Source organism: Rhinopithecus roxellana, chromosome 14, assembly GCF_007565055.1.
Source record: "Rhinopithecus roxellana isolate Shanxi Qingling chromosome 14, ASM756505v1, whole genome shotgun sequence".
Taxonomy (NCBI): Eukaryota; Metazoa; Chordata; class Mammalia; order Primates; family Cercopithecidae; genus Rhinopithecus; species Rhinopithecus roxellana.
Genome location: NC_044562.1, coordinates 102,415,409 through 102,439,636, shown reverse-complemented (window position 1 = coordinate 102,439,636; position 24,228 = coordinate 102,415,409). Strand labels below are relative to the sequence as shown.

The 24,228-nt window shown below is 35.6% G+C and overlaps 1 protein-coding gene across 1 annotated transcript in view; it reads right to left on the bottom strand.

Annotated features, from left to right (window-relative positions):
* Nucleotides 1-757: 757 nt before the first annotated feature.
* IFIH1 (interferon induced with helicase C domain 1) overlaps nucleotides 758-24,228 on the bottom strand; it is a 52,149-nt gene continuing 28,678 nt past the window's right edge. The window contains exons 5-16 of the mRNA XM_010361850.2: nucleotides 22,254-22,474; nucleotides 16,112-16,322; nucleotides 15,060-15,277; nucleotides 13,735-13,851; nucleotides 11,955-12,078; nucleotides 11,141-11,419; nucleotides 10,400-10,659; nucleotides 7,492-7,641; nucleotides 5,925-6,086; nucleotides 1,766-1,956; nucleotides 1,158-1,248; nucleotides 758-1,058 (exon numbers count right to left, since the gene is read on the bottom strand). Of these exons, the coding sequence (XP_010360152.1) occupies nucleotides 879-1,058; nucleotides 1,158-1,248; nucleotides 1,766-1,956; nucleotides 5,925-6,086; nucleotides 7,492-7,641; nucleotides 10,400-10,659; nucleotides 11,141-11,419; nucleotides 11,955-12,078; nucleotides 13,735-13,851; nucleotides 15,060-15,277; nucleotides 16,112-16,322; nucleotides 22,254-22,474 (2,204 nt within the window). The 3' untranslated portion in view covers nucleotides 758-878. The remainder of the gene's footprint in view (nucleotides 1,059-1,157; nucleotides 1,249-1,765; nucleotides 1,957-5,924; nucleotides 6,087-7,491; nucleotides 7,642-10,399; nucleotides 10,660-11,140; nucleotides 11,420-11,954; nucleotides 12,079-13,734; nucleotides 13,852-15,059; nucleotides 15,278-16,111; nucleotides 16,323-22,253; nucleotides 22,475-24,228) is intronic.

Here is a 24,228-nt window from a genome sequence, read left to right as displayed (position 1 = left end):
CCGGCTGGGGTGATTCCCTGAATAATCCCCTTGCAGTGAGTGTGAGCAGAACCTACAGATATGATGAGACAGTCACTTCAATGTTTACAGTTAACCTATCTAAGGTTCCATCTGAGCAGACTTGAAAGAGAGATTCTTCTTCTGACCCTGAAAAAGCAAATATCTGTGCTGGGAAAGAGCCTTGAGCATGCTGTGTGGTAGGGGCATTGCTGGAGCTGAGAGCGATCCCCAATGGACAGACAGCAAAACAGCCATCCTAGTCAGACAGCTGCAAGGAAACAAACTGCCAAAACTCTGAATGAACTTGGAAGTGGATTCTTTCCCCAGTGCCTCCAGATGAGAACACAGTCTGGCTGACACCTCAATTTCAATTTTGTGAGACCCTGAGCAAAGAACCCTGCCCTTCTGACCAACAAGATATCTGTTATAATTAATGAGTGTTGTTTTAAGCCACTACATTTGTGGCAACCGGTTACAACACAATACAAAATTAATAAAAAGCAAAACCAGGGAATGTTATGACCATTTCATCGATAAGGAGACTGGTTCCAAAAGATGAACTGATTTTCCTAATTGTATTCTGAAAATTAGTGACAGACCTGAGACTGATACCTTGAATTCTCATTTGTACTTCAGCATTCTTTCCACAGGACTGTAATACTCTACACTAATGAGAATTATTGGTAGATTTTCCTTACCCCTGCCCACCAACAAGATGGATAATGCATAATATATTGTGTTCTTAAAAAGAGTTCAATGCAGAGTAAAACAATCATTTTATTGATTCTTATGTCAGTTCTGTAGCATAATGAATACATTAATCATAATCATATTAAATGTTTAACTGATAGTATTTTAAAAGAATCTTGAGTCAAGTGTTAATCCTCATCACTAAATAAACAGCATTCCGAATAGTCAAGATTGGGAAATGTGATAGGTAATTCAACCCACTTTTTGTATTGTTTCTTTGTTGAATTATTTTTGAAAACTACTACAAAATTCCTTATTTTGAGACAAGGCAAATCTAAGCCTTTGTGCACCATCATTGTTCCCCAAGCCTGGAAAACAAAAGAGAGAGCAAGAGGAAAATTAAATGCACATGCAATTAAACATTTCTTTTGGCTAAAGTAAAATCAGGCCCACAGCAATTTACTCACCTGGCCACATTTGCAGATGATTTCACCATTTGTTTGATAGTCTGCACACTTCTTTTGCAGGGCTTTGTTTTCTCTTACAATGTAAAGTTCCCTATAAGTATCAAAGGGAAAGAATCAGCACAGAGAACTGACAAAATACCAACGTGTAGTTCATGGATTTTTGGACCTGGAGCTCAACCACATGCCTGTAGTATTCTACATGGCATTCCTTCCTTCCCTCCTGCTTGCCAGGCTTATTATGGCAACTAAGGCAATGCTTCTCTTCTACACATACCTCTCAACCGGCATGTTGCCTTTTGTCACTTCTTTCAAGTCTGTTGGTTATATTAACTTGAGTTTAGTTGTTCAAAAATTTGAGAACAAATGATGAGCATACAAAAATACATGCCTTGGATCAAAATGGCTTTGGTTCTTACACTTCTCTTTTCCTGCACCAGTGCAGTTTATTTAAAACATAGACATTTAAAATAGGAATATAATTGAGAGGCTAAAGGAGAGGAAGTTGTAAAATAAATGAATCTCATTTGCACTATTTTGAAAGAACATTTACAATGCAACCTACTTCACCCCTTGTGGAAAAATTTAAAGATGGGTCTTTCTGGACTCACTTGAATTCTGGGGTCATATTGACATGATGCATTTTCTCAATTACATGGATATCTTCCCCAGAACAGGCTAGCACGCTGCAGTTTTTGCAAAGGAAAGTTATTAGTGATGGGTTATTCTTGTAATGCTTGGCAATACTTCTCTTGGTTTTCATTTTCTTTTCCATTATACTTTGCATCTGTAATTCCAAAATCTGGACAGAGAAAGGAATAGTTAGTGGTTTCAGGTTTGTTTTCTTTTCTCAGTTTCATAGAAGTAAGTCTCCTGAAATTTGGAGGTCTTAGTTGTGAAAATATACAGTTAGCTCATGGTCTAGGAAATAAAAATAATGAGGTAATAACCCTCCCCCCAAAGAACTTGGTATATAATCATCTCCTGTAACCATGAAAATATGCAATCTTTAGGTGTTCAAAAAGTAGCCCATTCCATTTCAGAAAAGTTATATTGTGAGAAAGTCCTTAGCAATATTCAACAAAAATTCTCTGTCTAGCCTACCCATTTGTTTTATTTATTTATTTATTTATTTATTTATTTATTTATTTATTTAGATGGAGCCTTGCTCTGCTGCCCAGGCTGGAGTGTGGTGGTACTATCTCGGGTCACTGCAACCTCCATCTCCTGGGTTCAAGCGATTCTTCTGCCTTAGCCTCCCGAGTAGCTTGGATTCCAGGCACCTGCCACCATGCTCAGCTAATTTTTGTATTTTTAGTAGAGATGGAGTTTTGCCATGTTGCCCAGGCTGGTCTCAAACTCTTGATCTCAGTGATCCACCTGCCTCAGCCTCCCAAAGTGCTGGGATTACAGGCGTGAGCCACTGTGCCGGCCTATCCATTTGCTTTAATTCTGCTCCATAAAATAGGTCTAAACTTCCTCCCACATGGAATCTCTTTACTAAACACTGTTATTACATTACCAACGTCTTCTCTAATCTATGCTAAGCACCTAAATTCCTTTAATCTTTTTTTATGCTTTATAATTTTCAGACCCTTCACCATCTTAATCAGTCTACTGTTTACACAGTTGTGGCAGAAACTGCTAGTTTTGCCCTCAGTGTCCATTTTCCCTAACAGAGTCATAATTTTATTCTGGGTGGAAATATGCTAGCTAAATGACTACATTTCCAAACCAGCAGTCAATGACATGTAAAAAGCTGTTGAGTGGAATTTTCAGAAAATCTTCTCAAAAAGTAGATAGCTGGCATGTGTACCTTTCGCTCTTTCCATTTTCTTCTTACTTCCTGCCTAGAATGAGGATGTGGCAGCTGAAATTCTAAAAGCCATCTTCGACCATGAGAATGAAAGCCCAATGCTATAATGGCATAAAAGAGAGAGAAAAGGCCTGGATTCCTCATAACATCATGGAGCCAATACTGCCTAGATTCCTTATGTGAGAGAATATGCCCATAAACATCTTTATTCTAGGCTCTGTGACTAGCAGCAGCACTTATTTTATAACAGAAATAATCTAGTTTATGTAACATATGAAAGTTGACATAGGGACTGACCAGTGTTTATACCAACACAACTTCATGGTAGAAAAATCTGGTTCTTGAATAATTTATCTCCAAACTGACCTCTCATAGATGAAATATTTATATTAAATTATGGAGGAAGTAATTGTTTTCTTTAAGACCGAGGGGAAATTTTCAGTAGAAGTAAGTCATCAGTGCAGATGAACAAAGTCCATCTCTTTGGCTCCTAACTCTACATTTTAGATCTCCCTTCAAGGCAGCCACATATAGCATAGAAAAGAGAATAAAACCTTGCAAGCAAGCTTGGAGGCTATATAATAGGTTAATCAGACAAGTACCAAGATGAATTTCCTATGTAAATTATAGCAAAATACATTGAAATATTTTTCACTAAAAGTTAAAATAGGTTACTTTTATAAGACATTTACAGTTCAGTGAGCTGATAAGGTAATTATAGGATCACATACATGTGGGAATTAAGAAATGTGTATGAATGAGTCAGAAAAAAAATAAAGCCAAGGTAAGTGTATGGATTTGTAAACACGACATCAGAAGCTAAAAGACTAACTCTAAAATAGCAAAGGAATTTGAAGTAACTAGAGGGGCAAACAAACAAACAAACAAAAGAACCCATAATAAATATACAAGAGGCACAGCTACAATCAGCCTAAGTCCAAATAGAGTGTAATAATGTAGCAAAAGTTGAATCAATGCTAGAGAAAAACATTTATGATGATCAACTTGCTCCTAGAAGTCTGATTTAATCTTAAGAAGCTCTGTTATGTATAAACTGTGTTTATAACATGGAAAAAAGATTTCATCTTATCTGTCAATTCTCATTATTCATTAGTGGTTGCCTGAAGATTGTGTTGAGAAGGATGCTCAAAGTAGAAGAAAGTAAACATCTTCCCAGTAGCAATGTTTTCTACAGGCTTTGAACAGGTTACTAGTGGCGTGTACCCCTCCTTCCCCATTGCCACTCCTACTTTCAGTTCATCTACCCGAAGTCGTTTTAGGAGGGCAGGTTTCTTGGCCAAAGGAGACCTAAAAATATAGTCCATTCTGGGGCCTCCAAAGGGACAGTGCCTTATTCTAAAGAATGTCTGGAAGAGTTTGACCCTTAAACTCCAGAGATTGTCCTAGTGTTGACCTCCAAAAAACTACTCTTAAAACATCAGTCTTTGTAAACATCTACTTGATTAATTCTCTTAGAATATTAACTGGGAGGCAGTAACTTTCCAGTGGCATAATTTGGTGACAAAAGTTTGATTTGATACTCTAAAATGTTTGCTTTGCCTTGTATTTAAAGCAGTTTTAAAATAAAGGTTTGTGCAGAAACCTGGTCAGGAAACCTTGGAGTTGGTAACAGCAATGCACACCAATTTGAAAGCATTCCTTTAGTGAAACTCTATTTAAGGTAGAGCCAATTCCAATGTTAAGAAACTAACATTCACACCCATATGCAAGGGTGTGAATTTTCTTCTAAATGGATTGTTTGCTATTATAGTAGTTACAGTCTTTAATTCAGTGGTATGGGGGATTTCCTGAAATACTATAGAAATACATTCTTTCTTCACTGCATTCCTTTGCACAACTCAAATGACTGTGCGTTAGTAAATTGAGATGTAGCTAGATGACATATTCTGTATTTTCTTATCATTCAGATGCAGCTTCAGTGTCACTCCTTCTAAGAGACCTTCCTCAACCACACAGTTGAAAGTATCCATCTAATCTATGTAGCCATAAAAAAGGATGAATTCATGTCCTTTGTAGGGAAATGGATGAAACTGAAAACCATCATTCTGAGCAAACTATCACAAGGACAGAAAATCAAACACTGCATGTTCTCACTCATAGGTGGGAATTGAACAATGAGAACACTTGAACACAGGGCGGGGAACATCACACACCAGGGCTTGTCGTGGGGTTGGGGGAGAGGGGAGGGATAGCATTAAGAGAAATATCTAATGTAAATAACGAGTTAATGGGTGCAGCACACCGACATGGCACATGCATACATATGTAACAAACCTGCACGTTGTGCACATGTACCCTAGAACATAAAACATAATTAAAAAAAAAAGAATTTCAAAAACTACAAAAAAAGGAAGTATCCATCTAGTCAGTTGTTTCATATCATCCTATTCTAATTCTCTTTATTTATCTTGATATGTTATATTTCTTGTTTTTTAATGTTTGTTTACTGTTTCTGTCCTCCAAATCTCACCAGGCTCACACTAGAAATATAAACTTCATGCAGCAGGAGTCTTATGTGTTTTGTTTGCCTGTGTTGGCTATTCCTGTAATGTTACCTGGCACACAGTAAGCATTTCATCTACATTTCTGAAATTAAAAAACGGTGCCTTTACAAACAAATTGGGTCAAACCAAAATCACCATGTTGGATTGAATCAGTGAGTTGCAGCAGTCTTTCTGGAACAAGGCAGTGTAAATTTATATTATCAAAATTTATGGTTGATTTTACTGGAAGGAGCAATGGCTCCCTGATAATTTTCTGCCCACTATGGATCTCGATTCTCTGCATGTGAATTCGGATTAAGCACAGTTCACTAAACAGAAACTTATAATTCAGCACAATTTTTGTCTGGAGAATGAGTCACAGAGATATCAATGGCAACCACATGCCACCATTTTTAAATGAAAATCAAATTCAGAGGTAGCCAACAATACCTTATGAGCATACTCCTCTGGTTTCATATTTTGAACACAGTGTATAGCTTTATACATCATCTTCTCTCGGAAATCATTAACTGTCTCACGTTCGATAACTCCTGAACCGCTGTGAGCAACCAGGACGTAGGTGCTCTCATCAGCTCTGGCTCGACCACGGGCCTGAAAACACAAATAAATCAAGTAAATGAATTTGTATCACAGCATACTGTGATACAAATCCTCCTGTTTTTTTCTGGGAATGATATTCATTGCTCAGAATGAAATGATATTGGGTTGTTCAGCATGCCAGTCTTTAAATGGGCAAAGTTAGTTATTAATCCATTCCTTGTAAGTCAGCTCTTTGAAACTTAAAATAGGCTTTAATACAGAAACAGTGTTCTAGAGTGATGATGATTAGGCCTCAATGACATAATATCATTCTGTCCAGCCTTTTTGCTCTCAGAAATTCTCTCTCAAACTATGAGAACCATGATCAATGACGTGGACTGAGGAGTCGTCTTTCTTGGTAGGAAGCTGGGAGGAATGAATGGAGAGAAGTGTCATCTCTGACCTTGACACCAGGGCTGGTGAGAAGGCAGGTCGGTTTCTGGCATCCTACATTACATTCTTAGCACATTTTCCCATGGGAATATATTTAACATGTTGATAACTTTCTACAAGCCTCTTTAAGAAAGTGATATTCAGGTATATTTTGACTAATAGAAACTTCTGTGGCCTGGCCCAGGAGCCTATCAACTATAAAATTATCCTCAAGGAAAAATGTATTCTAAGTTTTATTACTAAGTTTATCACTGACTTACAAATAAATTCCTAAAATAAAATTATTTGCTAATTTGATGGCAGTCTGGTTATCTTAGTCTTCTATGGCTTGCCTTTTATTCAAGGATGCAATTTAAATTATTTTAAAAATGCTTCAGTTAATTTCATAGGAAGAATAGTATATTAATCAGCATAAACCTATGCCTACTCAACAGAAGGTTACAATAATTCCATTAACACAGGTGGGTAAGAGATAACGTGAAATCTGAATGAAAACAGAACATCTCACTCTTTTATTTATTTTTGCATTTATAAGTCTGCCCCCAACCAACATTTTATCATGAAAACTTCTAAACATACAGGAAATTAGAAAGGATAAGGGAGTAAAATGCAGAAACAGCAGGGCTCCCTCAGGTTTGAGCATGTTACTTCATCAGACAATTGTGGGACAGCGTACTTTAGATTACTTGTCCAGTCGGGGGCTCACAGACATCCTAGGAATGAGGAGGCTGCTTTTGACTCTTACAAATGGGGCTGGTGTCATGGTCCTGGAAAGCCTTAGGGTACAGAAATAGCCAAAGAGGAGTTGTTGTTTAAACATACAACAGGTATCTGGTTATCATATGAATTTACAGCAATATGAAAGGCAATAGTGCACTGCATTTTTAAAATGCTCTTTTAACAGGAAAAGGGCTTTGTTTTAAAAACTAAAAAGATGTTTTGTGCTGTTTAACTAAAAGAAAGCAATTAAAATAGGAACACACAAATAAAAATTAACATAATAAGTAAAGATATTTGAATGTACCTGGACCATGGCTATTTCATTGGTGACAAGACCATAACGGATAACAATGTTACATTCTTTAATATCCAGACCTTCTTCTGCCACTGTGGTAGCGATAAGCAGATTTATTTCTCCAGTGCGAAATTTACTAATGACTTCTTTTTGTTCATTCTGTAGAAACATTTTAATAAATTAAATTTTGTGATGCTAAACACATTAAAATCTTCTAATTAGAGGAAGAAATAATAAATTGCAACTGGTCAGTGTAAATCAAAGGATTAGATCATACATGGATTTGTTGCCATCTGTTTTTGGCATTGAACAAAGACATAATGGTGAGACAACATTTGATTTCCAATCTGGGATTACCACACAATAACAAAAATATTTCCATCATCCAGTCTGGAGGTGGGAAGACCATATTTTATGCCAAGGAAATAAACTGATGGGTGACTCCAGAGGAAGAAAGGAGGAGCTGTCGGTTGAGAAGAGAATATGACAATCAGAAAATAAAATGGGCTTTTCCCCCACTACATTAACTTCAGAATCTTTAATATTTAGAGGATAAGATGCAGAGATTCTTTGATATATTGTTTTCAGTTACAGACAAAATGCACACTGTATATGCATTTGCTCACTTTAAGAACCATTTGAGTGAGAAGCTATGGAATATTCCTAAAAGGACACAAGAGAAACTGAAAACATTGGCTGCATCTAGGGAGGGGAGCTGGAAGACCAGAGGTCCGTGGTATGCCTTGTGCCTTATTAATTTTGAACGAGGTAAATATATTCTTGATTCAAACGGATAATATAAATAGAAATAAAAGAAGAGGTTATACAACTGTAATTAAAACTATTTTCAAATGAAAAAAGTCTGAATTTTGAAAGTCAATATAAATAAATAAAAATATGCCCTCTTATCCTTACATGGGAGAAATGAGTGAGCACAAACCTAGCTTGATATGGACGATGTGGTTTTATTTTCATAACCACTCTCATCAAAGCTGTTGGTCCAGTTGGCATTTGGTGCACATCCACACTGTGTTTTGCCCCCATACATTAAACAAAAATAAAGCTGCCAGACCAAAACTATGTTCTTCCATCCCCTTCCCTTTCTTCTCAGAGGAGCGTGAGTCCTTATTTGACTCCTAACTGTTGGAGGACCCTGTAGAAAGGCCTCTTTTGAGTCTTCTCCGAAAATTTCTCCCTCCTGCCCTCACATCTCCCGATAAAAACTTACATGTCCTTAGGTTTTAGTAGAAGATGCCTGTGTCTTAATTTGAAGGAGTAACTTTAATAACAAAAATTCCAGACAGTGTCAGATCTTCAAGTCACATCATGTAGATGCCTAACACCATTGCTAAGGAGTTTGTCCACCCCAGTTTACAAGGTGAGGATGCAAGGAGTGGGGAAGGAAGGGAATATGTTCTGAATTTTGGCACATAGCCCCTAGGTTTGAAATGAATAAGGAGCAGAAAGTAGCTTGAACATAGGCTTTTCATTTGCACTCTACGTCTTTTTAAAGAGAAGCTTAGCTGTCTTACAATGAAAGTCATAATGCTAAAGCTAATATAAAAGAAATTTAAAAACAGAACTCATAAGAATCAACACAGACGCTGTGAGACTGAACTTGAATTTTGCCTGCTAGCTTTCTGGAAGCTAAGGCAAAAAGAAAAACATACTAAGCAAACTACGTCTCATCAAAAAGAAGGAAGCAAACTTGTTACCTAAGGAAAATAGTACTTTCTCTGGCATTCATTTTATTGGCAGTGCTCACAGGAGTGCACGTAGAGGGTATATAAAGAGTTATAGTAACCATTTCAAGAATTTTTTCCCAGCAAACACTGAAACAGAATTAATTTGCTCCATTGGCTTGAATAGTGATAACTATAATAGAAAGGAAGTATTCATTTGACCAGAAAGACTCAGGTCAATATGACCTTATCCCTCAGAAGAATATTTTACTCTAACAAGACATCATTGCTTTATGCATGCTTGTTATGTCTACAAGTGCCTTTTTTTCTTACCCAAGTGTTTTTTACTATGCTCACAGTAAGCAGCATGTAAACAAAATAAAACAAAACACCTTAAAAAGGAACAGAAAACCTACTTATCAGAATCCCAAATCTCTAATGTATCAAATTCTTTAATTTTTCCAAGTTTCCCTATAGGTCTCATTCTATGTAAACGTATTTTGCATAGTTCTAGTTATAATGCACACATTTTTGTGGGAGTTTGAATTTTCCACTTGATACAACATTGCAATCATTTCTGAACTTTGTTATTAAGTTTACCTGTCACTCATTTTTGCAAGGGAAACTTAGAAAGTTCTTGCAATTATTATGTGGGAAAAATGACTCCTAAAACAACATGTAACCTTTCAAAAACCACAGATTTGGTTGCTATTAGACTTAGATTTTATTTCAAGAACACATGTTTTATCCTGTAAATGTATTTGTGGATAGTGAGAGGATTGGTAGAAAAAGACTAAAAACAATTTGAGAAGAGTAAAAACAGCATAAGAAAAGAAGTTCGGGCTGAGCGCAGTGGCTCATGCCTATAATCCCAATACTTTGGAATGCAGAGGCAGAAGGATGGCTTGAGCCCAGGAGTTTAAGACAATCCAGGGCAAGATAGTGGGACCCTTTTTCTACAAAAAAGATAAAAAAATTAGTTGGGTGTGGTGGTGCACACCTAGAGTCCCAGCTGTTTGGGAGGCTGGGGCTGGAGGATTGCTTGAGCCTAGGAGGTCAAGGGTGCAGTGAGTCTTGATCATGCCACTGCTCCTCAGCCTGAGTGACAGAGGGAGACCTCGTCTGAAAGAAAAGAAGAAGAGGAGAAGAGAAGAGAAGAGAAGAGGATAAGAGAAGAGAAGAGAAGAAGAAAAGAAGAGAAAGAAAAGAAAAGAAGTCCAAAAGGATATTTATACCTGTGTCATGGGTTTGAACTCACTGCTGTGTCCAGCTCCTATCAGATGATGGGCTTTGACTCCTACTTCAGCAAATTTTTCATTTTCGGTAATCCATTGGGAAAGTGCATATGCACTCTGTCGTGTTTTTGTAAAGATTATTCCTCGTGCTGATTCCTCAGTCCTAGTATATTGCTCCATTATGGTATTTCTTAATTTGGTCAGCTTTTCATTTTCATATTCTGGGTTTTCAGCCAGTTTTTTCAACATTTTATTGTTTTCTTTAAGAAATAATTACATAGGTTAAAATAATTTGATATGTTAACAAGCTTTATTTAGCCATTCCACAATGTATAGATATATCAAACATTTTGTACACCAAAAAAATCCAGTTTTGTTGATTAAAAATTAATTAATTTTAAAACTACTTGAAAGAAAAGTTTAGTAAAGCATACAACAAATTACACTAGAAGGTTTCATGAATTGTGGCTCATCTACAGTCTTGCACTATATCTAATAATTAGGATGGTTTAATAAATAAATTCATTACAATTGTTTTGGCAATAAAACTGAATGACCAAATGACTGACTGTGATCATACAACTGGTAGTTAATCTGGTCATATAATTAGAAATAGTTCCAATCTGAGTGGGATTTCGTCTTTCAAAAAATATTTCTCTTTTTGGAGAGCTTATGAGAAGCAGTAACTTCATGTTGAAAAGGTAAATGAATGAGACCAGTATATGCTACTTTGAATCTTACCAAAAAATAAAGTCATGAGAAATCTATCTGTTTCATCCAGTTTCAAAGGTTTCCTTAAATCATCCTCATCTTCATCACCATCACAATACTCATCATCACCACCCTCATCACTATCATCTTCTATGACTGCAAACTTCTTATCTTTCTCTTCATTATAGAAAGTTTCAAGATGATTATATGCATCTATCATTCGAATTGTGTCATTAATTTGTAGGGCCTCATTGTACTTCCTCAAATGTTCTGCACAAACACGGTCTTTGCGATTTCCTTCTTTTGCAGCTGTGAAAAAATATATTATGTAAGTGAAGTAATAAGCATATAACCCCCCTAAAATTGTGCCATGGACTTGAATATATTTATGTTACTAACTCCAAAACTGGCTTGGTTTTAAAATGGGCAAGTTAAGGCTCAAAATGTGTCCTGAGCTCTGAAACAGGGCAAGTTTTCCAACTCCTAGACTTGCTGCTTGAGTTCTGCCTGAGCAAAAACATGTAGCTGATGCACAGAGGAATGGCATGAAAATATATTAGTTGAGTTTGCCTTTGGAGACAGAGCTATTAATATTTATCTCAATACCTTAAATATACAATAAATATAAGACTCTGGAGACAAAGAGAAAATTGGATAGTATTGGAATCTCTTTTCTTAGAAAAGGAATTAGAACATGTTTATTATACTTGTCCTACACAGAACACAGAAATTCTATTTGGAACTACTTTTGCTTTTAATTTCTTGGGGAAATCTGTGATATAGTCATCTGAAATCTTGGCATAAACATGGGATAAACTAAGTGTTAGGTACAAACCTAAATTACCTTTTTTTTCCATTTGAATGGCCCATTGTTCATAGGGTTGAGTTCCAAAATCTGACATTGGACTCATTTGACAATAAGTTTGAATCCTTGTCATTATTTCTAGAAGTTTCTCTTTAAATGGATCCTAAAAATAAAGTACACACTTATTCTTATATATTCTTATTGTTAAAAGAATAACATTACTTTTGTTAAAATAATTTCTAGGTTATAATAAATCTGATTTGGAATCTTCGTTTAGACAAAGTAACAGGTTAGTGTCCCATCACTTGTCTGTACATTTATTTTTGTCAGCTTCTCTTTTAAGTCTGCCATCAAGCCACACCCACACCAACACCTTGTTACCTCTGCTGTAATCTCCAACTTAAAAAGTTAATGAATGATATAAACCTTGTATGTTAAAGGTAACTTAGAAAACACATATTGCATTAATGCCACAATTATTTAGAAAGCTTACAATGTAATTTAAGAAACATTCCCCCTTTGTAAAACTGGGTTTCAGTATTATTTCGACCAAAATAAAAAGTTGAAGTACAGTCTGAATAAAAGCCAGAAATAAAGGAGTGCATGCTATATGATTCCATTTATATAAAGTTCAGAATCAGTGGAAACTCATTTTTGTTTGAGAAGTCAAGATAGTGGTGACTCCTGGGGTATGGTGACTGGAAGGGGGAACCAGGAGCTTTTGGGGTACTGGCAATGTGCCGTCTCTTGATTTGGATTTTGTTTACATATGTGTATTCAGTTTATGAAAATTCAGCAATCAGTACACATATGCATTTGTACTTTTCTGTATGTATGTTATGCTTCAAAGTATATAAAAAATTAAAGTAAGTTTAAAAAATGGCAAATTCTTTTAAAAATGTACCTGAGAAATGTAGTTTTGAAAATCTTAATGAGTAGAAATACGCATTTAAAATTATCAGGTAAAACCAAATAAGTAACAAAAAAGGGAAAGTGAATAAAATATATTCAACTGTAATAGTACAGCTGGAATAGATAGCAGTCTTTTTCAGAATTAAAAAAAAGAGATATACGGAGGCTAGTTACTAACATTGGTTTAGTGCCTACTATATTTCAATCTTGTGTTATCTACTATTCATATATCATATCATTTGATCCCAACATTCTTATTTTCAATGGTATTATCAAGTACATATGGCCAGAATTTGTAACGCTGTCTAAATTTTACAAAATAAAGTATTGACATAATTTACTGGCCATAATGTCCAAATTGACTCTCAGTTTATTTTTATAATTCCTGAAAAATTCATCAGAAAGGTATCATTAAAGTAAATATTTCACTTCTTTACCATTGCACTGTTTTCCTAAGAAAGTAAATATGCAAGTATGCAAATTAGGTAGGATTCCCATTATCATTGCCAAATGTAATTTGATAGCAACAAAATGGCTCTGTGGCATATCAGAAAATCAATCCTGGAATTCACCAACAAAATTAAAAAGGCTAAAACGAACTGTCATAACCCCTCCAGCTTAGTTATACATCCCCCTGCTCATCACCCCCCACTGTCCCTCATAACTCATATGTAGCAAACAATGAATGAGCTATTCCTCATGTAAATCAGCAAACTAAAAGAGGACTAGAGGGGAGAATTCACTGTAGTGCTTCACTGCCTAACATCAATTTAAAAAAAACCCTGAAACTTGTTTGCTAAAATTTTTAAATAATATTGTTCAGATGGTCAGTATAAAATAGCCTTTGCCATCTTTCAACTGAATGTGGTATTGCCAATCAAATAGATATAAAACATTGAGCACATACTTCTCTGGTGTCATCTGCAATTGCAAACTTCTTGCATGGCTCCTGTATTTGGTTTTTCAGTTGATCAAGGTTTTCTTTAACAGTTTTAATAGTAAATGCATCAAGATTGGCACATAGCTGGAAAAGAGACATTTTTTAATATTTATGCAATTATTTTTCCCATTCACTTTATTCAGTGTAGAATTATTTTTCATATAAAAATATGTAGCATTAAATTGTAGTATAAATATGTAGTATAAAATTTCATGCAAGTAATATGTAGCATTGCTTGCTAAATATAGCATTTTAACATTGTTTTATTATGGATCTCACTAACCAACAATCAGTAACATTTGTCCTAATATAGGAAAAAGGAGCTTCTAAATCAAGTTGGTGGATAATTCCAGAGAAAAAGGTGTATTGATATTCATTCCTTAAATTCCATTTTCCAGGTGGAAAACTGACATGGAAAGAGTATAACAATTTACCATCATTGACAGAGAATGATTTTGAGATAACCAAGTTACATGAGGTATGTCAAAAATCATCTTGACATCCATGGATCATACTACCACCTTCTTCTACACATAAAGCAGGCAATGCAAAGCTAGGAGCATCCTTAGCCTTGTTCCTGGATTATTAGACTGGAATTAGTCCTTAATCCCAGTAATAAATTATATTTTGGAGTCTATAATTGCATCTCTGAATGTTGTGTCTACTCTGCATAATTTGTGTTGAATTCAACTTGAAGTAAGGGACTTAAAATTCAAATGCAATTGCCTTGGTACCAAAATACTTCTTGGGCTACTATGATTTATTTAACACTCAAGTTTAACAGTAGTACTGTACGTGGTGTTACCATTTTGGGGCCGCTGACAAGCTCATCTTTAAAGATCTTCATATCCCTATTTCCCTTTGATTTGAATTACCTCAGTTCCTAGAATCACATATGAAACACAGAAAACGTAGTTTTGAAACTCTCGGAGTAAGACTTTATCATGTGTGACAATGAGAAACTTTCACAGTTTATGCGTATTTCTATATCAAGTAGATCAAAAAGTTTAACTATAAGAGTAGATGCTCAAAGAAGGCATTCTATTTGTCTCAACTTCGCATTAATTATATCACTCTCCATCATTTTTATGATATTGTTTTGTGTTATTGATATTTATTAAGGCATATTCGTATTTTATAGAAGACTGAGTATATTTATTGTACTAAAGCAAACAGATTTCACTTAACTGATGATCACAACACTTGAACTCAACCTTATTGAACAAGACCAAGAAGTCCTGGCATTTGTTTTAGCTTTGCTTTCATTGGTTATACATAAAATTATGACTTACTTTTAAAATGTGTTCTTCGGCTTTAGCTTGCTTTGTGGCCCCTCCAACACCAGGTGAAGCTGTTAGTCCCAGTATCTGAGGAAGAGGAATCACTGGTTTGTTTTCTTTCTTGAGTCTATTGTTTTTCAACTTCTGCATCAAATAACGCCTCATGATGTTATTATACACTGCTTCTTTGTTGGTGTGATGACATTCATCAATGATAATGAGGGAAAAGTCTTCAAAGAAAATTCAAAGAGTTCATTTCTCCATACCAGCACACTACAGTGAGAAAATAACTTTAGAACAGTAATTGAGCTGCCTTGGGGATGCCTTCTCTTGGGCAGGACACAAGAGCAATCCACTTGCAGTTTTCAGGAGGGAGATCCAACTACACTAGCACCTGTACACATAGAAGTTCATATATACTAATCATGAAACTCCCTGTTAGATATTCTCCTTCTTTAATAGATAAGATTCAGAAAGTTTGCAGAGCTAAAAAGCATTAGATGTGGAATTCACATCCTGGCTTATTATAAAACAAATCTCAGGATTATACTTTTGTTCTTTAATAAAATATTTAATTTTAGGTTGGTGAATTTTATTTTTATTACATCAAGTAAAAACCACACTATTTAAAGAGGGAAAATTTTGCCTTGTTTTAACATTGCATTTAGTTACTATAAATTATTTTTACTTTTTTCCCATTCTTTATCCTACATTCTCATCCTATACCCCACAAAACACAAGGTTTGTATTTTTATTCTATGTTTCCGGGAAGCAGATCTAACAACATTCACTAGCAAATAAAGGAACTTGTCAGAATAAATGGAAAGTCCAGCGAGTGCTTGCCTTAATAATGGTATTCTTATGCAGAATAAAGTGGTCTAATTAAAAACTTACTTTTTTTGTTTCCTCCAGGAAGTAGAAGGATTTTAATAAAACCATAAGCAATAAAAGACAATTTAAACCAAAGTTAATTTTTATAAACATTTAAAAAATTAACAAATATAGACTTGTTATCATTAATATTACTATTAATTTTTTTTTAAAAAATAAACACTTAAACTGACCTGACAATTGAACACCAGCATCTTCTCCATTTTCCAAGTTTAAGAGGGAATTTTCAAGGATTTGAGCTGTACTGATAATAATATCACACGACTTGACAACTTCTGGAAATGATATTTTCAGTTGGGTATCACCACTTAATCCAATAACACGATACCATTTCTTCAAAAATGGTTTGAACTCCTTGCGGAAGAGCTGTTCAACTAACAGTACCTTAAAAAAAAGCGTGAAGATTTTTTAAAAGAGAGAAAGTTAGTCAAAGCCAAAGGTGTGTTGATCAGAGGCTTGTTTGGCATCCAGCAATAAAAGAGGTATTTACATCATCGGTGAATCAGGCATAACAACTTTCTCGTCATTCCTTTCATTCATCTGTCAATAAGTATTTATTATACCCTTGTTAGGTATAAGCATTTATGTCTGAGACATAAAGATGTTTAAGATATGGTTGACAACTTTGAGGAACTCTGTCTAGCTGAGCATACAGACCAAGACTAAACAAAGCAAGACAAATTATTACAACACGATGTAATAATGCACCCCTAGAAACACACACAAAGTGACAGTTAAGAGAAGAAGCAACTGACCACTCAAAAAAGGGGAATTTGAAGGAATTTGAATCTAGTAAGCCATGAGTCAGTGAAAAGATAAACTGAAGCTAAGGTTGAATAAGAAATACATTTTTAAATTTGTAGAGCAGGGCCAGGTTATAAAGGGCTGCAACCATCAAGCAGAGTATTTTACATGTAGTATAACAGTTTACAGGATCCCTACAAGTTGTACTGTTGAAGTGATTTATTCCTGTTGTTTGTTTTGGATTAGACCACAAGCACCAGGCCCACAGGACTGGAAGAATGAGGGAACCACAAGTGAGGAGTTAGGGCACTGACTAGGAGAACAGATGTGAAGTGAAGAAATGAGCTGCTGAAATAGCTGTGATGGCTGAGCAAGAACAAACCCACAAGTAGACCTGGCAAAAGAAGTGGAAACTTCTGGTCCTTTTCAGCTGATTCTGTACATTGTAACATCTGCTAAAGGTAGCTGGGTTGACACCTCAATGCTACACATTACTAGTCACTCAAAATACCTTCTGGATTAGGGGAAAAAATATAAAGCCATCTTGAAGGTCATACCCTAGAAAGATTTATGCAATGGAAGCCCAGCAGTGTACAATATGGCAAACGGAGAGTTGGCAGGAAGAGTTTCAAGGGCAAGCTTCAAAGAATGCCCATTATATTCTTCACTCTTCATATTTCTACTGGAAATGCAATCAGTGGTTATCTTTCTCCTAGTCTGTAGGGTTTGTGGTATTCATCTTTTTACTTGAGGTAAGCCCCACTTAGGTGTTACATAAGGAATGGTTGATCCCCCTGGCTCAAGGGAACACCTTATGAAGAACACTGGTTTACATTGTTATTTAGTGGAAATGATGGAGGCTTCCAAAAGTAGATGTCTGAGGGGATAGAAGAAGGGGTGAGGAAGAGTTAAAATGAAATCCATAAATTCTTTTTTTTTTTTGAGACGGAGTCTTGCTCTGTCACCCAGGCTGGAGCGCAGTGGCCTAATCTCAGCTCACTGCAACCTCCGCCTCCCGGGTTCACGCCATTCTCCTGCCTCAGCCTCCCGAGTAGCTGGGACTACAGGCGCCCGCCACCTCGCCCGGCTAATTTTTTTTTTGTATTTTTAGTAGAGACGGGGTTTCACCGTGTTAGCCAGGATGGTCTCGATCTCCTGACCTTGTGATCCGCCCGTCTCGGCCTCCCAAAGTGCTGGGATTACAGGCTTGAGCCACCGCGCCCGGCCTGAAATCCATAAATTCTAATGAAGCAAAGTGGACTTAAAATCTGTAATTAAGTTGGTGAGTGGAAAAGAACATTACCTAACCACAAGGTGGAAAGGGTAGAAAGAGTAAGAAGAAAAACTTTCACTTCGTTCGTTTCTTTCTTTCTTTTTTTTTTTCCAAAGTAAAGTCTCTCTGATCTACCTGTTACAAAAACACTTGAGAAGTTTGGAAAATGCTGACTCCTAAGTCCCACTCAAGAATTACTGAATCTAGGGACCATCTATGGGGACAGAGGCTTGAAACCTTCACTTTAATGACTTTTAAGCCTTTAAAATTTGAGAGCCATGGTTCTACTCTTCTCTCTGTCTTCCACAAAGCCATTCCTGAATCATTTTCTGGAAGTATTCTTTCCATTCCACTTATGCAAGACAGAAGACTTCTGAGGAAAAGAATGGAAATTAAGTTTAGTGGAAGGAGATAGCATGATGGAGAAGGAAGAAAGCCCTGAAAACAGCTACTCTAGCCACTTACTTCTTGTATACCTTGGATAAGGTCTGAATCATCTCAATGCTCTCATTTTCCAGATTAGTAAAATGAGGATAATGTTAACCTAATATAGGGTTGTGAAAATTAAATGAAATAGAGGGTGCCATATTGTCAGTACTAAAATTTCCCTGATATTTCACCCATCCTTTTATTCTAGAAGGAGGGTGCAGTGGCAAAGGAAGACCAGTCGACTCAGAAGATAAAAGTTCATGTCTCATTTCTGCTGTTTCTTGGCTGGATGATCCCTGAATTGCCAATTAAAGTCTTGAAACTTCAGTTTTCTGATAGGAAAAAATGATAATAATAAAGACTACCTTATGGAGTTGCTGTGTAGATTTAATAAGATAATATATTTGAGAGTGCTTTATAAAGTACAATAAAATATTAATTATCATATTATCAACATATATCTCTCATCTCTCTTCTAGACTATATTCCTTGAGGACAAGATCTGAATCTGATTTGTCTTTAAATATACTCATGCTGAATGATTTAATTAAGAATCTCTGTATTATGGAGTGACATCGCACCACAAAATTCTGCCCATAAAAGGTGAGTCAAAAATCTTCAAAAGAAGCAGCACCTTCTGATGTACAGAACAAAAATAAGTTGTCACAGGAGATAGCAGGTGCTGGAAATCCTGATACTTGCTCTGGGTGGTGTTGACTTCCTACTGAAGGACACAGAGAAAGCCAGATGCAAGTCTGACATGGCTAATTGGGAGGTGTGTGGTCCTCTTGGAGCCTTTTCCTGAGATGTGACAGAGTGCCTGCCAAGACTAATCAAACCCAACTGCTACCCACTTCTGCTGAATCATATGGGGCTGCATTGCAGCATCTGAAGGAACCTGGGATTTATCTCTCATGATGTTGAAGCCCTAGATAGGAAATGGAAAGTCTGGGAACACAGGTGGTGTTTTCATTTCTCTCTGCATTTGAAGGCTATAACTTTGGAAAGGACGGAGGAAGGGAGATGAAAGTAAATGGTTTTAAAGAACAGGATTTCTCTTTTCTAGATCAAGGGTAACAATATCTTGTTGTTGGGCCAAACACAGGATTCGGGTTACATAGACTTATTGGGCCAGAGGTGTTCTGACTCAATCAAAAAGAATTAAAACTGAAATTAATTTAAAATTCAAAAAGATGGTATAGTAAACAATTATGACATAGATGGAAGAATTAGTGGAGGGATTTCTAGTAATTCTAAGGAGAGAAACAATAGAAAAGCGCTAAGGAATTAGAATCAAGTCCCCAGGTGTCCACACAACAATGCAGTGAATGTGAATAATTAATAAGGATCAATTAACATTTAAACATAGCCATAAATGTGCATTCCTAAGAATCACCTAGATCCAACGCAATGAAAGATTCCTGGCTAGAATATAGCATTGAGAGGAGAAGGGAATATTATAGAAAGAAAGATGCATTAGACACATACAAAAATATGAGACTTGAAAAGATCAATAGTTAAAGAAATAAACCTAAGTATTTGAATTTAGGCTCAAAAACTGACTGCACAAAAATTAAGAATGTTCTACTTTAAGAGATTTTCAAATAAAAAAGAACTGCAGATTTTGAATTTATGACAAGGTCCAGATAAGTCTGTGGATGCCAGAGGCAAACACGGTCATAAGCTGAGTGTCACATCTCATCTGTTCTACGCTCTGTACTGGTAAGATCTTATCTGTAGTATTTTGTGCAACTCTGGACACCGCATTTAAGAGTGTCCTAGAAAAATGTCTGAAGGAGTATGAGCACTAGGAATGATGACAGGTTTAGAAACCATGTTATGTGGAAAATAGTTAAAGGAACTGTGGACATTTATTCCAAGGGACAAAAAAAAAAAAAAATGTAACTTAGGAGCCACATGATACTGCCTTCTCGATGTGAAGAGCTGTCATTAGGCTGGAAAATTAAGACTTCGTGTGGTTGCAGAGGAAGGAACTCTAACCGGTGATTGTGGGATTCCAGAGAAACAGATTTGGATGAATACAAATAGGGCTTTCTAACAGCGTCAGTTGTTCAAAGAATGGCTGTCTTGTTAGAAGGGGAACCTCCTTGATATTAGGAAGTTACCCTGTAGAAGTGAGAGAACCATTCTGCAAAGGAAGAAAACTGAATCTCAAAGCCCCTTTTCAACTCTAGTAGCCTATGACCCCGTGACCAAATAAGGGAAATAAAAGAAGTAGTTGAATCAAAACTAACTCCTAGGTGTGGGGGCTGCATGCTTTGGAGGAGGTGGTATTACTAACAAAGAGACAGGTAAATGGGGAAGAAGAGCCTTTGGGAGGGTAGATGGTGAGGCTGAGTTTGAGAAAATGGCAGATGCTCAAATGGTTTCAAAATTATCAGTTTAAGTAGCTTTGAATCCAGTTAACCTGGTTCTTTTCTCTGGACTTGGCACTTAAGAGCCTCTCTGATTATGTTACTCAGTTTCATGAGTTATGAAGGTGAAGAGAAAGGAGCAGGAGAAAGCTAGTATTTCAGAGTGAAAGAAAGAGTCATTACTAGGCCATATATAATCCAACTGAAATTTCAGAGCAGGGTAGTTATTATTTCGTTCATTTTACAGATTAAGAAATTAAAGTTAGAGAAGTCACTAATTTGTCTAATTCAAACTACCAGTAGGTAGAAATAGGATTCAAACTTATTTCATTAAAATAAAAAATAATATCCTGTACAAAGGGAATATATGCAAGGTTATTGGCAAACAAATTTGAATGTGTCACCATTACTAGCAAAAGAAATGAAAGTGTTTTAATAGTGAGTATACAAGTATAAAGGAGAGCTCTTTGGACTTAGCAGATGCACACAAAATGCATTTGGAACTACATGATAGAAATCATTCAAATCATGGATTCTAAGTACTGAAAAACAGGATGTAACTAAAACTTTTAGCATAATAGAAATAAAAAATAGAATATTTTACAGTCTACTGCTTTTTTAAATAAAGGAATAGATAAGAATGAAAAAAAGACTTTCTGATGGAGGAAAAGGATACTCATTTTTGTTCCATAAAATAGTAAATATTCATATCCCCAATTCATATATTTATAAATTAATAAACTCATTTATCTGAATAAAGCTCAAATAACTAGATTTTCTTTTACAGGGAAGCAGACATATTTACTTATAAAGATGGCCTTCAAATACCCTAAGATATAAATTATTGAAGGAAAATTTCAGTTACATTTAATGTAATATGTGTGTATATATATATATGTATATACGTATATGTGTGTGTGTGTATATATATATATATACTTCTTGAGCATTTTAAAATCTATTTAACTTGATTTAGACACCAAACATTCACTTAATTTTATCTCCAAACCGCATTATATGTATTCTGGATAAAGAGGACTTGCCATCTTTGACTAAGGGTCAACAGCTAAAGAGAAAGTAAAAAACAATATTTGATCCTTGATTCCAGTGATATTTTGGGGTCATTCATGTTCATTTGCAATGATAAATTAGCCAGTTAACCTTAAAGTATATCTGGGTTAATATAACCTGTGACCAGATAAGGGAAATAAAGGAAGCAGATGAATCAAAACTAACTCCCAGGTTTTGGGGCTGCATAAGTTACAGGTATTTGGTATAATGTCCTAGTTTTATTGGAAAATTTCTATTTCTAGGTTCATCACTTAGATATTACATATACCTAAAAAAGGATTACAAATAAAATAAAGAGCTTATTTTGACATTACTCTTAATTAAACTGAACATGTGTGAGTCAATGCCACAAATGCCATCATGTAAAAGTTTCAGAATAATACAATGAAAATGAACAACTAATGTTATATGTTCTTTGAATACCTTATTGACAAGAACTATAACTTTTCCAGGCTCAGATGCTTTTTTCTTCTTGTCTAAGTGATCCTTGGCAATGTAAACGGCCACTCTGGTTTTTCCACTCCCTGTAGGAAGGCAGATGATGATATTCTTCCCTTCCAAGGCTGGTTGGGCAACTTCCATTTGGTAAGGCCTGAGCTGGAGTTCTGGCTCCGGGGATGCTCTTGCTGCCACATTCTCTTCATCTGAAGAAGATCGAAAAGAAAAATAAGAGAAGGGACAACAAAATAACAGAGCTTAGGAAGCCTGAAACTGAACGTAGGCTTCTTGTGCTTTAAACTCCTTTTCACGTGTGGTCCAAACCAATCCATTTTCTCTTTTCTGTACCAATGAATGTCTGCTCTCTACATTTGCAGAATACAATCCAGGATCCCTCTCACAGAAGGAGTCTTGGGGTGTGGGGGTGCAAAGGGAGTCAACTGATTAGAGGACTGGGAAGGAGCAACATGGGGGAGTGTTTTTGCAGAGCGGGTGAAGCCAAGGCAAATCTGTAGAAAGGGCTGTGGTGCGGATTGGCAGGTATGGTTGGTAAGGCATCAGGCTTCCCATTTCTTTGTGGCGCCATTATGCCCTGCTTGTTTCACTTAGCCCTTCCACCTACAAAATCAAGAGGAGCTGAGAAAGTAGGAATCATTAGTCCTCCCAGTTCCGTATTTCCCCTTATTTTTTATTGCAAAGAAGGTATTACGGCTGATACTACTTTCTTTCATTTGTAGAAACTTTATCTGACAATCAAATACCAAAAAGCACACACACACACAAACACACACACACACACACAGACACCCTATCTATCTCAAGTTCCTTTTTCCATCTGAGGCAACTACGTTGTACATAAGTGATATTTAGAGAGTAGGGAAAAAATCTCTTCCTGTGCTAGCCTTTAATTGGTAGGTTTCCCTTAAAAGTTAAAATATAATTTTGTTGGTTTAAACTAAATTATGACTAATTTTGCCATTTAGTTGTGAATTGTGATCTTTATTACTTCCTTATGTTTATGGCTCCAGATATTCCTACTTTTTCTAAAATCCAAAGTATAATATATTGAAAATATTTTCAATTAACATGGATTTTAAATTTAAAATACTGATAAAGTTCTAACATAAACTTAATGAATATTAAAATAAAATTATTATAATGTATCTTGTTTTAGATAGAATATATTTTATTTAGAAGTGACCATATTAACCTATATTACCAGGGGAAAAAGTTCTAAAAATGCATAGCTTATAACGTGAAATGAAGTAAAATAAATATTACAGCAATTTAAAAGCCCATCTTATGCCTTATATAATCACAAGAAAAAAATGAAATAACAGTATTTATCAGTATTTCATCACACATGAAATAACTTCTTTTTCTTATCAATGATTGCAATAAAACTAAACTAACATAGTCCCATTAACTTCAAAAAAACTTGCTGATGGCTCCATTTCAGCCCCTGGATAATTCTATTTGAGTGGGTTTTAACTTGTTGTGATAGTACTATCTGAACAGGTAGGAAAATTCACACCAAATTCCACTTAGGATCATCTACTAACCTGGCAGGAAATTTGCCTTCTGTATGGATGAGTAAAAGCAGATGCAATACATTTAAGCTATCATTGGATCATCTGCTGATTCATTCAATATGATTTTTATGAAAAACTCATTTAAAATCACCAGCATTTAAAATAGACCTTTATAAGTTTCCATGCTTGTTTTGAACTCTACATTATTTACAATAAGTCATCTTGTATTATATTTATGTAAGGCTCTGATTTATTTAAGAACAATGTTACCCCTCTGTAGCTTTTATAGACTATCAAAACCCCGATATTTCACCTCTATTAAGATCATTTATCACCTAACTTTTCCAAAAGAGCCAGTATATTTGCAAAGGAAGATGCATTATAAAGTGTCTAAACAAAGACCCAGAAATTTACTACCACTAAATTTT